At 41.3% G+C, this 12,098-nt stretch overlaps 2 protein-coding genes and 1 non-coding gene across 3 annotated transcripts in view; 2 read left to right on the forward strand and 1 right to left on the reverse strand.

The window, feature by feature from the left end:
• Positions 1-31: 31 nt before the first annotated feature.
• trpt1 (tRNA phosphotransferase 1) lies at positions 32-3,621 on the forward strand. Its single transcript, XM_008304368.1, has 7 exons — positions 32-100; positions 317-381; positions 1,166-1,349; positions 2,555-2,732; positions 2,822-2,878; positions 2,983-3,093; positions 3,209-3,621. The coding sequence occupies exons 1-7, from the start codon at positions 32-34 to the stop codon at positions 3,229-3,231; spliced, it is 687 nt and encodes a 228-aa protein (XP_008302590.1). The 3' UTR covers positions 3,232-3,621.
• Positions 3,622-3,817: 196 nt separating this feature from the next.
• Positions 3,818-12,098, reverse strand: part of fermt3b (FERM domain containing kindlin 3b) — a 20,892-nt gene continuing 12,611 nt past the window's right edge. Inside the window, exons 4-15 of the mRNA XM_008304356.1 lie at positions 10,238-10,354; positions 9,516-9,684; positions 8,470-8,572; positions 8,214-8,321; positions 7,468-7,602; positions 7,168-7,214; positions 6,896-7,020; positions 6,259-6,365; positions 5,895-6,110; positions 5,490-5,614; positions 4,965-5,106; positions 3,818-4,630 (exon numbers count right to left, since the gene is read on the reverse strand). Of these exons, the coding sequence (XP_008302578.1) occupies positions 4,451-4,630; positions 4,965-5,106; positions 5,490-5,614; positions 5,895-6,110; positions 6,259-6,365; positions 6,896-7,020; positions 7,168-7,214; positions 7,468-7,602; positions 8,214-8,321; positions 8,470-8,572; positions 9,516-9,684; positions 10,238-10,354 (1,574 nt within the window). The 3' untranslated portion in view covers positions 3,818-4,450. The remainder of the gene's footprint in view (positions 4,631-4,964; positions 5,107-5,489; positions 5,615-5,894; positions 6,111-6,258; positions 6,366-6,895; positions 7,021-7,167; positions 7,215-7,467; positions 7,603-8,213; positions 8,322-8,469; positions 8,573-9,515; positions 9,685-10,237; positions 10,355-12,098) is intronic.
• Positions 11,810-11,881, forward strand: trnaw-cca (transfer RNA tryptophan (anticodon CCA)). Its single transcript has one exon. It is a non-coding gene; the product is annotated as a tRNA-Trp (tRNA).

Genomic DNA, 12,098 nt, shown 5'->3' on the forward strand with positions numbered 1-12,098 from the left:
AGTGGTGAATGACTGAGCTGCCTGTGTTTTAATGGACAGTGCCAGAGGAGGGAGAGGAGGCAGAAGAGGAAGAGGGAGGAGGGGAAATCGTGGTGGAGAGGTGAGAGATTATAGCCCTATTAACTGAGATTAATAGTGTCCCATCTCTTTAATAGTTTAGACTCATGACACGTCTGTATTCAATGTCAGACAGCCAGTAGCCTATGAATGGTTTAGTATGGTAAAGCGTGGGTCCTATATTTAAACCAGAGCTATAATTAGAGCTGAGTGTGTGTGTGTGTGTGTGTGTGTTAAGTGATGCCTTCTCCACCACCAGGACAGAGATGTCTGCCTGTCTAAATCCATGTCTTATGTGCTTCGCCATGGAGCCAACCAGATGGGGGGGTTTAAAAAAAAAAAAGGAGGGGTGTTTTTTTTTTTTTTTTTTTTTTTTTTTTTACCGTGAAAGCAAGCACAGACCTTTGATTTATTTTTCTATTTCAATACAAAATCTTTCAACAGATTCTTTTTTTTTTTTTTTTTTTTTTTACCTTTTTTTTGGGTTTTTTTTTTGCTGTCAGGTTGGTTGAAACAAATATAACAGCAGGAAATGCTTTGTATAGGCTACTTTAAAATCTGACAGTTACAAATCTTGTACAATAGGCTGATGCAGTTATAAGATAAAGATAAGATAGATAAGATAAATCTTTATTATCTTTGTACAGTCATACTTTTGTACGATAGTACAATGAAATTAGCTTCTTATCCACAATGCTGCTAAAAAAAGGACATGCAATTGTGAAAGATGAGCATATACAGTTCACCTAACTTATCAGATATGTCAAATAAGCAATTAATAAACGTTATGTACTGTTATGAATATTTTAAAAAAAGAATAAGAATAAAGATTATGTACATCATATATAAACAATATATACATAAAAACTATCAAACTAGATAATGTGCAGGGTAAAGTGACTCAATGTAAAATGAGCTGTAAAGTGCAGAGAATAGTTATTGTAACTACTGTAATTTAATTATGTCCTCTTTCCCCACTCAATAGATGTTTAAAAAATGCTTTACAATTGAACATGAAAACTTCATTTTTTTTGCAGTGAATTATTAACTGAAGGCATTGTACAAGAGGGAAAATCTGCTGTGGAAATGTAACCACAGTTAAAACAGCTCTCAACTCCACAGATGGCTTCCTGTTCGTGGAAGAACTCCTGACTCACCCGCAGTTCCGCTTGTACTCAGTGGAAGACATTGAAAGAGTCGTGGCCACAAATGACAAACAGCGTTTTAAGCTCCGTTCCCACCCAGAGGATGGTCGGCTGCAGATCCGAGCCAATCAGGGTCATTCAGTACAGGTATGCAGAGCAGTAAAGCCACACTGACGTAATACAGACTAAAGAAAAAAAATAATAAATGAAAAAAATGATGCAGATGCTTCTACATAGGTAGACTACATTGAACAATTAAGCAGTTAACATCCAGTCATTTGTGGCTTGTATAAAAATGCCGAACAGGCCCACTTGAATCTAATTTTGTTTTAAGATGGCATGAAGAAAAGATCTATGTAACTCTGAAAGTGGGTCCATGTTGGAGCACTGATGGCAAAAGATTCAGTCACAAATACTGCTCAACTGGGTAGTGTTTAAATAGGAACTGTGACTAAAGTGACGTCTAGATTTAATGTATGAAACAGACATCAGCAAACAAGATTTCTCATGTGACTGAGAATGTCAGTGCAGTTTGTAATCCATTAGTGAAACAATTAACAAAATATTTCCAACTGTATCTCTGGACATTGTTGCATTTGAGCACATTATCAACACGCACTTTATCACAAGGCACTTTACAGTCTGCTGCTGCTATGGTTGCTATGCTACTATATTTGTGTGCAGGAGAGTGTCTTGTTTTGTCTGGGAGAGAGGGGGGATTAGCGTTTTGTGTGGGGGGTGTAATGTATGGACTTGGGTGAGAGTGTATGAGGGAGAGAGGGTGGGCTGCCCTTGGGGCTGGGTGAGAGGGTGTGTGAGAGAGAGAGAGAGTATGAAGGGGGTTTCTTCTGTCTTTTTATATATATTTATTCATTTTTATTAGTCTCGAGCACTGACCAAGAGTGGCAACTCTAATTTCATTGTGTTTGATACTATGTATTTTATGCAATGACAAATATTGAATTTCCCTTCTGGGATAAATAAAGTATTTTTCATTCATTCATACAGCTTCTATTCTATTCTATTCTATTCTATTCTATTCTAATTGTCAAGTTTTCAGTTTAAAAGGGGTAACTGGTGTTTGGTGATTGTAAAAAAATAAATTAAAAAAAAGGCCCTGGGATATAGCCCCAACTCTGGTGCTAAGATTCATTCTCAGCTCTGACTAAATTTACTTTTTGAATCATTGAGAGTATTTGTAACAAAAACAGAAATTTCAGCTGAACAGTGAGCAGCAAAACCAAACCATTTTTCTTTACCAGATCTAATAAGCCTTTGTAAAGTTTGTCCTAAAGTTTATTGTCCTCCCATTTCAAACGATGTGTTAATCCTGGTTGCGTTGCTGCCGCCAGGTTATGAATCTGGACCTAAAACCGGTCCTGGCTGGGTCTCCGGACTGCCCTGCCGAGGCTGTTCATGGCTCCTACCTCCGCAACTGGAGCGCCATCCAGCAGCAGGGCCTGAGCCGCATGAAGAGGACACACATCCACCTGGCATCAGGCCTGCCAGGGGAGGATGGCGTTATCAGCGGTATGCTGTGTGTGTGTCTGACGGAGAAAAGCTTGTCAGCTGAACATTTAGAGAAATTTGTCCAACAGGGTTATTTCTTTTCCCACCAGGCATGAGGAAAGACTGTGACCTAGCTGTGTTTATTGATGTCCCCAGAGCCCTTGCTGGTAAGATTAGCCACTAGCAACTGCTGTTCAATACCCTACATTCACTCTATATGTGTTGAAATGAATCTCTTACACATGTTTTATGCTTGTATCTGACTGTACAGATGGCATTAAGTTCTTCTGGTCAGATAATGGTGTGCTGCTGACTGCGGGTGACGCTGAGGGTAAACTTCTCCCTAAATACTTCAGCCGAGCCCTACGACTGAGGCCTACAAGTAAGGAAAGCGATCAATCACACAGACATACAATTTTTGATTTCTTTCTTAGGAAACATGGATCTTGGGCCAATATGTACTTGTTCACTGATGTCACTTTTGTCCTGTGTTTTAGGGAGCATCTTGCCACTGCAGTAGCTGCACAGGATATGGTTCTGTCAGTGCTCATAGCTGGACTCATCTGACCATGAGAGCATCCCACGGTTGGTTGATGCTTGTCCTTGTCACTTGGTACCGCTTGTTGTTTAGCAGCATCCTCGTGCAGCTATTTTGATGAGCAGTAGGTGAATCCGTTCAAAACTTGTAAACCCTGAATTTGAATTGCATCTTTGAAATGAACATAATGGGTAAGAGAAGCATCCATTTCTATGAAGTGACAATTCAACCAGATTATGCTGACAAATGCTACGCTTTATTTGTACAGGTCTTGTATTCCTTATCACATTGTCTGTGTAACTCAACTATGATGCACAAAGATATTTTACCAGCAAGGCCTTTAAATAAAGAACTATTTGAAGGCATCCAGAATGGTGGTTAGTCATGTGACTGTTTGGGAAAGCAGAGGATGCAGACACTGTGGTTTAACGGACAGCCTTAACTATAAGATATGGACACATGCACGCGGCATGTGAGGAAAGATAATTTGTTTGAAGCTTCCTGTGTAAAAGAACAACAGAAAGTACGATCAGGGCAGACAAAAGAAAATGAAAACTGAATTGTTGTATTTTTTTTAGTAAGTATTTGTTTATTCACATGTTTATGTGGTGAACATTTAATATTGGTGTTTATTTTTTGTAATAATATGGCTGCTGTTAAGTGACAATAATTTCTAATAAAAGTCTAAGTGAAGATGCGTTTGCAGCTCTGGACAAAGCAAACTTTTCCATCCTGAGCAACGCTGATTACAAGCCTTGATAGAGGGAGTTGAAAAAGAGAAGTTGCAGCTGGCTGATTCAGCTGTTGATTTTACATTTCTGTGAGTTTGATTGTCAAGCCTGCTGATCCTAGAGCAGATGCCCAGCAGTTTGGCCCAGCAGCAGTCCATCCTGAAGGGAGGGGGCAAGTCAGCAGGAGGACGACTGGAGCCTCGAACTGTCTGGACACGTTAAGTCTGCCTTCCACTGATGCAGCCTACAAATAACTGTGCGTCTGTGTCGAGAACAAACGCTAGACCAGATCTTGATGGACTGAGAAGCTGGGTTTAAACTTGTCTACAATGAACAGAATATCATATTTTGACATTCCTATCTTATTGCGGCTAGCTTTTCCACCTGGGTTTTCCACTAGTGAGACAAACAGGGGATGTGATGGGCTCTGAAGGATCAGTTTGTTGTGTGTGTAGGTTTTTTTTTTAGTCTTAGAGAGCTTCGTGGCCACCGGTCAGCTTGTGGAAGAGCTCCGCGTTGAGCGTGTCGCTCTTCTCACGACTGCGTGTTGACATGAAAATGTAGCCTCCAATAAACTCGTGAACGATTTTGCAGTCAGCAGTCACACAGCTGAAGGCGATGTTCACGTTCCCCTCAAACTCAATGGCCACCTGGACAAGTCAGAAACACACAGAGGAGAGAAACAGTGGTTCTTTAAAAAGTTCTTTCCTGGAAGAAGTACTTCCCATTTCCTTGGTAGTGTTAAGGAAGTCACTCCCTGTACTCACATTTCAGTCATTTTTTTGCTACACTGTCAGTAAGATTTGAGGAAAGTTAAGTGTGCAGCTAAACTATTGCTTGTAAGTCAGTGTTCTGTCAAATTCACTTGTTTGATTTGTGGAATAACATTCTGACATAAGACATTGTGTATGATATGACGAGGACCACTGCAACTTTTCATGATCTAATTCCCAACACATGACAGAAGCCTGGTATGAGTCTGACCTGTCGTATGTCCCAGTTTACGTTCCACTGCTTCATGTTGTTGTAGCGCCAGGTCTTGACCACATCACCCACTCCCAGGTCGATGCGGATCAGGCGGTTTGGGGCAATGCCCAGCACCTCGTCTTTTCGACTACCCTTGAATCTGTTGGGCAAAAATATCTTTTAGCTTCCTCACTACCTCCAAGTCACCTGTCAGGCTAGACACAATTCAGCAGGTGAATTCTTTCTTCAATTTAGCCAAATTGATCATTTCTGCCACGTAAGGTGAAAGTTAGCTTTATGTTTTGGCTATAACTGCAGCTCTACATGATGTATCTTGAATTGTTTGTATCTCTCTAGTAGCATCTTTGCTTTTGTGAAAAGATTCATAACTTCCGTAACAAATCTACACATTTATGTCAACGCTGGGTGTAAGTGTGAATGTCAGGGTTTTACATTAACCCTGACATACTGAATTTCATATCTGATATGTTCACTGGCACAGAGTCAGTTTTCAAAAGCTTTTAATTAAACTTTAGACTTAACCTGACAACAACGTATGAGAGCCCAAAGTCTGGCAGGGCCTGCCAGATCTGCAGGAATCGCATCACTGCATCTGTCAGTGAGAGCTGAGCCACGTTTTGGTACGCGTCCAGGATGCGCGGGGTCAGCTGGAGGAGCAGGCACAGGGTAACGGGTCAGGCATAATTATAGTTTTGCTGCCTTGAGCACAAACTGTGGAAAGTTTCAAGTTGCAGAACTGTTCAATTAGCTCAGCAACACAAAATCACTGTAGAGTACTGCTGTTTAGAAAAATGTATACACAGTATCCAGGATCAATAAATACCCTGCTGTAGCTGCATACTGAAAATATGAGGCCTCACATCTGTTTTTTTTTTTTTTTTTTACTGCCCTTTTGAGTCTGTGTAAAAATTCCACCTCCTTCTGTACCTGTTTGGGTTTGTACTTCTTATGGTAGCGTGGAGACACCAGACTATGAGTATTGATGCTTTCATCACTGGCAGGTGCGTTGCCGTGGGAGTTGGTCTTTTGCATAGCCAGGAAAGAGCGGATGCTCTGGATCTCACTTTGGAAACTGCTGTCTGCGAGGCTCTTGCCCTTGGAGGCCAGCCGACACGCAGCCATCCACTGAGCATACTGCTGCTCCTGCAGGCCAAAAGACAAAGACAGAACACGGACAGAGAGAGCCAGGTGTGACTGTGGTCAGAGCTGAGATGGTAAGATAAAGACAGTGGTGGTGGAAAAGACAGTTTTTCGCAGATAGAAATGAAGTAAGATGCATGTGTGGCCTCACGTTCTCACAGCGCAGATAGACCTCGTTCATGCCTTCCGGTGCTGGGATCAGGAGTCTGATAAGGAACTTCTGCGCTGCAACGTTAATGTCTGGAGCCACCTCACATCCTGTGTGCAGGATGCATATCAAAGCAAGGTTCAATACTGAAATCTGATATTTATAATTTAGCTATAAACAAGTATGTAAGAAAAGACAGAACTCTGATGTGATGAACACTAAGCCTGACTTCATTGACACTTTGAGTTTACACCTGAACCTGCTAAATGACATGAAGTATTTTTTTAAGCGACATTGAAAATAAAAAAATAAAAATAATAATGATGAAAAATGGCCTGAAGTAGTAATATAATACTGGTAGCAGTAACCACATTAACTTCTCATATGCTGAGGAGGGAAATAAACTTGACAATGCACTTTCTCTTTTTGTCATCTATGGAAGCTCTGTGCTTATGTGCACTGAGGTTTCCTTGTAAGCGTCACAATATTGCGTATTTGGTCATTTCTAGGGAGTAATGTTTGGGGAAAAAATTGTATAAAAAGGCTGCTTAATGGCCACTAAGTCATAAATACTTCATGTCATTGGTGTCATGGCAGGAAAATGTCTCGGTCATAAAAAATAAATTAACCTGTTCGGTACCTTTAAGGTTGATCTGTTGAATGGGCTCTCCAATGCTCTCCTCTTTGCTCTTGAAATAAGAGATGGAAGTATCCTGGAACTTGAACCAGTACTGTTTGTAACCCTTCAGAGTCAGCCTCTTGGGCCTGAAACACACAATCATATTGCTCGGTTTCACTAAAACCTTTTTTTTTTTTTTTTTTTTTTTCAGGAAGAACAATTACAAATGTATTTAGTTCAGGAAAGTGGTACTTCATTGCTCCATTGAACTTGAGTTGGAAAGTAAATCTCACCGGAATATCTTCAGATAGTCATTGAGTTCTGGTGCAGTCATATTTTCCTGGATAAAACATACATTACATGTTATAGTGGCAATTATTCTTGAATTATCTTTGGTTCTGTCTGTGTAATATATCCCCTATGATATTGTGTTTCAAATCATAGCATGTGCACAAGTATCAAACTGCTAAAGTATAATGAGAACATAATATATTGTTACAAATTCCAGTGGGATCGCAATAACACAAATTAAGTCTGCTACAGTTCCTCCAACTCCCAGTGACAGATAGTGAAGTAAATCCAACATGTCTGACCAGCAGCTCGGATGCAGAGCTGCTCTCTCCGACCATCTTGACCTCCAGCGACTGCAGGGCAGAATCCAGGTCGTCCATGGCTGCATTGGTGCTCAGCATCTGGGGCTCTGACTGAGCCACCTTACTGATGTGGTACTGCATGAATGTGAGAGAGGAGAGAGACAGACTTTTAACTATGTATGTTAAAGGAGAACTCAGCCAATACAATACAATATATGTAATATTTGAATCATCAGTTGTTTTGTTAGTCCTTTATGGTTTTGTTGTGACTCAGATTAGGAACTTGTATTTTTATCTTTTTTTCAAAGAACACAAGTCACTAAATCCGAAGACTGGGCCTGCTTGACACTGGATGCAGACTGTTGTCTATATTAAATGTTTTTTTACCATGACTTTTTAGTCATTTTTGACATTTAAGAGTTTCATGACGAAGATGTGATTCTCTGGCTTCCTCCCACACAGTCCAAAAACATGTTGAGGTTAATTGATGATTCTAAATTGTCCTTAGGTGTGAATGTGAGTGTGCTTGGTTGTCTGTCTCTATATGTGTAGCCCTGTGATGGACTGGCGACCTGTCCAGGGTGTCCCCTGCCTTCGCCCTAAGTCGACTGGGATAGGCTCCAGCCCCCCCCCATGACCCTAGTGAGGATTAAGCGGTGTATAGATAATGAATGGATGGATGAAGGAAATGTCCACTTCCTACACAGTGATACGTGTGTTTCCCCTGCAGCGGCTGTATTTTCTACCTGCAGAGCTCCAAACAGCATCATCTCCTCCTCCGTGCAGTCGATGTCCTCCAGCAGGATGGCCCAGCGTGCCTGCTCATACAGCTGGGTCAGACGCACAACATCGTACTGCAGGGCCAGAGAGGGATGAGAAGCATCTCGTCAGAGAAGGGATGTTATGCCAAGCACATCCAAAAACACACACACACACACACACACACACACACACACACACACACTGTTTATGTTGATAAGCAATATGTACACACACACACACCTTGGGTTCAATATCATAGAAGGCAAAGTATTTAAAACGAAGCCATAGTCGGTCGTTTTCTTGGATGCCCTGCTGCATGAGACAACGAGATGAATCCAACCACCTGAGAGGGAAGGACACACAATATTAACATAGTAAAACACGTGTATGTTTATATATGTGTTAAAAAGCAGGAGAAAAGCATCTCTGAGAGCTATCCTGTAATCATCTTGAGGCCTCAGCATAATTATAATGAATCTTACATGCATACATTTTATACATACACAACCATAAGACATATTTTTCATTTTACTCATTTTTATTGCTTGACTGTTTACCATTAGGCTACTGTTTTATTTATGGAGGTTCTATTGTTCATGTCACCTTTTGGTCTTTTCTATTCTTGTATTATTGATAAAGTTGCAGTTCCTCAAATAGCCACTTGAGGCTTTTTTCAAAAGCAAGCAAATGCCCATAGACCTTAATTTTAAAATGCTCAATTTAACAACAGAAATAAACATGTTTATAGCCTTGTGCAAAGAGTAGTTTGAGTCTCTGTGGCTAACATCCCTGTTCATGACAACTGTACAGGGGGTGAATCTTTATATAGCTCACCCCATTAAATTGTGTTAAGGCTTAAAATTTTGCAGAATTAAGTGCATAACTGCTTTGAATGACAGGTAGGGGTTGTCTATGGCCTGCCTCAGTTTCAATCACACTCCATCTCTTTGCTCAGCTTTGGATTAGCTGGGAGTTAGGAGGAGTCAGGTACTAATGTAATGAGGACAGCTGGAGCCACCACACAAAACTGTTGTTCAGGAAAGCTGTTGGTTGGTCCATCTTTATATAGAGTCTGTGGTCTAGACCTTACGATATTATAGAGAGATACCCAACAATTCCCTCTGACTGAGCACTTGGTGACAGTAGAGAGGAAGAAGTCCCTTTTAACAGGAAGAACGCTCCAGCAGAACCAGACTCAGGGAGGGCAGCCATCAGCCTCGACCAGTTGGGGTGAGGGGAGAGTTCTTAACTGTGACAGTGCCTGAAACATTGGGTTAATACGTTACCTGCCGTTGATGTGGGCCTTGTCCACCACGCTGGCGGGGCGGTACTGCTTGGCTATGACCTCGGGGGCGGGGGGAGGCTGAGTGACCGACAGCATCTTGTAGATGGCCTCCATCTGAGGTGAGCCAACAAAGTGAGCTGGCATGCCGTTATACAGACAGGACTGTGACACTGCAAAGAAAGTAGAAGAGTTACAGTTAAGTTTTCCTGGAAGACTTTAAGAACATATATGAATCTCTAATAGATAGTTAGGTTGATAGCACACAGCTCAATTTGTACAGTGACCTTTGGGTGCTAAGGAGCAGCTTAATAAACTGTCCTGGCTGTCAGATGAGAATAGCTTATGTTAGTTGTATTTTATATATCTATAATTAATCTTCTTCACTGTGGCTCAGGCCTCATCATCGCCAAGACTAAAGAGGTTATTGAAGATCATTTTTTCTGAGGTGATACTATACATATTAATATGATTTGTCTAAAAACAGGACAGCATGTCCTGTATTGAAGATGCAGTCTGCACTGGTTTAATATCAAAGGACATCTGATGAAACTGTACCAGTGAATGAAATGTATGGTTGTGGAGTTTTAAAACAAGTTTTTCAAGACTTTTGCCATAACTAAATGGAATTTCAAGTTTTTTCAAAGTTTTGCTGGAAACCATCACTTAAGCACATTATGGCTATAGTGCAAATGTAGTTAATAGTATAAAGTGAGATGAGTATACCCGAGGAGAGCGGCACCTCAGTCAGGTCATAGATGTCCTGTGCCAAGTCTTTGTCTTTCTTCTTCTTCTTCTCCTCCACAGGCCGAAGGAGGGAGAGCTCCTCGGGGTGACGGATGTCTGTGCAGGTAACAGAGAGAAAATGAAAGCAAAAGTAATTAGCTTTACTAATCAGAGCATGTTATGATACTGACATACATGCATACTAAAATAAATATGTAGAGACACTAGCCAATGGTACATCCTATGGTTGGGAAGTTTTTCGGTTGTGTGAGCTGATTGGTGGAGCTTTTAGGTTCAACTTCTGATGTTCACCGGATTCTGTGCGCAATGGTAGTGTGTCTGAGTCCAGCTCAGATGTATGCGTGTTCAAATCATGTCAGTGTAAATAAAGATACTGTGCAATTTCACAGATTTTTTTTTTTTTTTTTACTGTTAAACACTGATATTTCTCCTAAAAGGAGAAAGTATCTGTTTATATCTGTGCACTGTGTGCATTGTGTGCAGCTCTTTTCTCCCTGTGCTGTGTGTTATTTTCTATTGTATTGTACGGAGCCCGTCTGGTGACATCGACAAGAAATAAAAATAACTCGTTTCCACGCATTGGTAAGTCGAGGCCACGAGTTATTAATGCGTGGGAACGACATAGTTAAATTGTGGCCTCGCATTACTAATATGAAGAAACAAGAGAAGTTGTGGAGCAAATTTCACAGTGCGGTCTTACCAGCTGTCGATTAAGGATAGCGGGCATGAAACATGGAGCATTTTGATTTGATTTCATTTTATTTTAACCTTGCAATGAACTACACCGATATCCTGCGATCTCTTGCGATGAAACACTGTGCGATAATTATGTCGTTCCCACGCATTAATAACTCATGACCACGATTTACTAATGCGTGGGAACGAGTTATTTTTATTTCTTATCAATGTCACCAGACGGGCTCCGTAGTATTCTGCTGCTGTAACACTTAAAATTTCCCCGCTGCAGGATCATCCATTATCTATACATTGCTTAATCCTCAATAGGGTCGCAGGGGGCTGGAGTCTATCCCAGCTGCCTTGGGGTGAAGGCAGGGGACACCCTGGACAGGTCGCCAGTCTATCGCAGGGCTGCTCTTAGAGACAGACAACCAAGCACACTCACATTCACACCTACGGACAATTTAGAATCATCACTTCACTTCAGCATGTTTTTGGACTGTGGGAAGTCAGAAAGCCCACGCTGCACGGGGAGAACATGCAAACTCCACGCAGAACGATCCTGGTGACCCCACCGGGACACGAACCGGCAATCTTCTTGCTGCAAGGCAACAGTGCTCCCAACCATCTGAGCTTTAAGGAGCTGCTATGTATTTGTGGATATCACTGGGATACACTGCTGCATTATCAGTGCTATATCAGAACTGCTAATTCTTCTGGTCTTCATTGTAGCAATCGGCAAGAATCAGGTCAGGCTGAGTAAATCAGTGTTCTTCTAGCGAACCACTGTCCTCAATAAGTTTACATTTCATAATTTGGGACTGACTAGTGCTTTTTCGTCGGGTTCATGTGTCACGTGTCCATGTCCTCCATGACTCTGTGGCGCAACGGTAGCGCGTCTGACTCCAGATCAGAAGGTTGCGTGTTCAAATCACGTCAGGGTCAAACTCTTTACTTCTTCTTCAAAGGGAGACCTTATAAAATGTGCATCAGCTATTAAATGAACTAAAGGCTTTAGAATACAGTAGAAGGGACCAATTTGTGACATCACCACACACATTCCTTCATACTATCGAATTTCATCTTTTAATAAAAGCAACTTGCTAATATTCACCTTTTAAAAACCTAAAAGGTGCAGGCTAGCACTGGTAAACCATGAAGG

The sequence above is a fragment of the Stegastes partitus genome, unplaced genomic scaffold, assembly GCF_000690725.1.
Source record: "Stegastes partitus isolate 25-593 unplaced genomic scaffold, Stegastes_partitus-1.0.2 Scaffold39, whole genome shotgun sequence".
NCBI classification, from domain to species: domain Eukaryota; kingdom Metazoa; phylum Chordata; class Actinopteri; family Pomacentridae; genus Stegastes; species Stegastes partitus.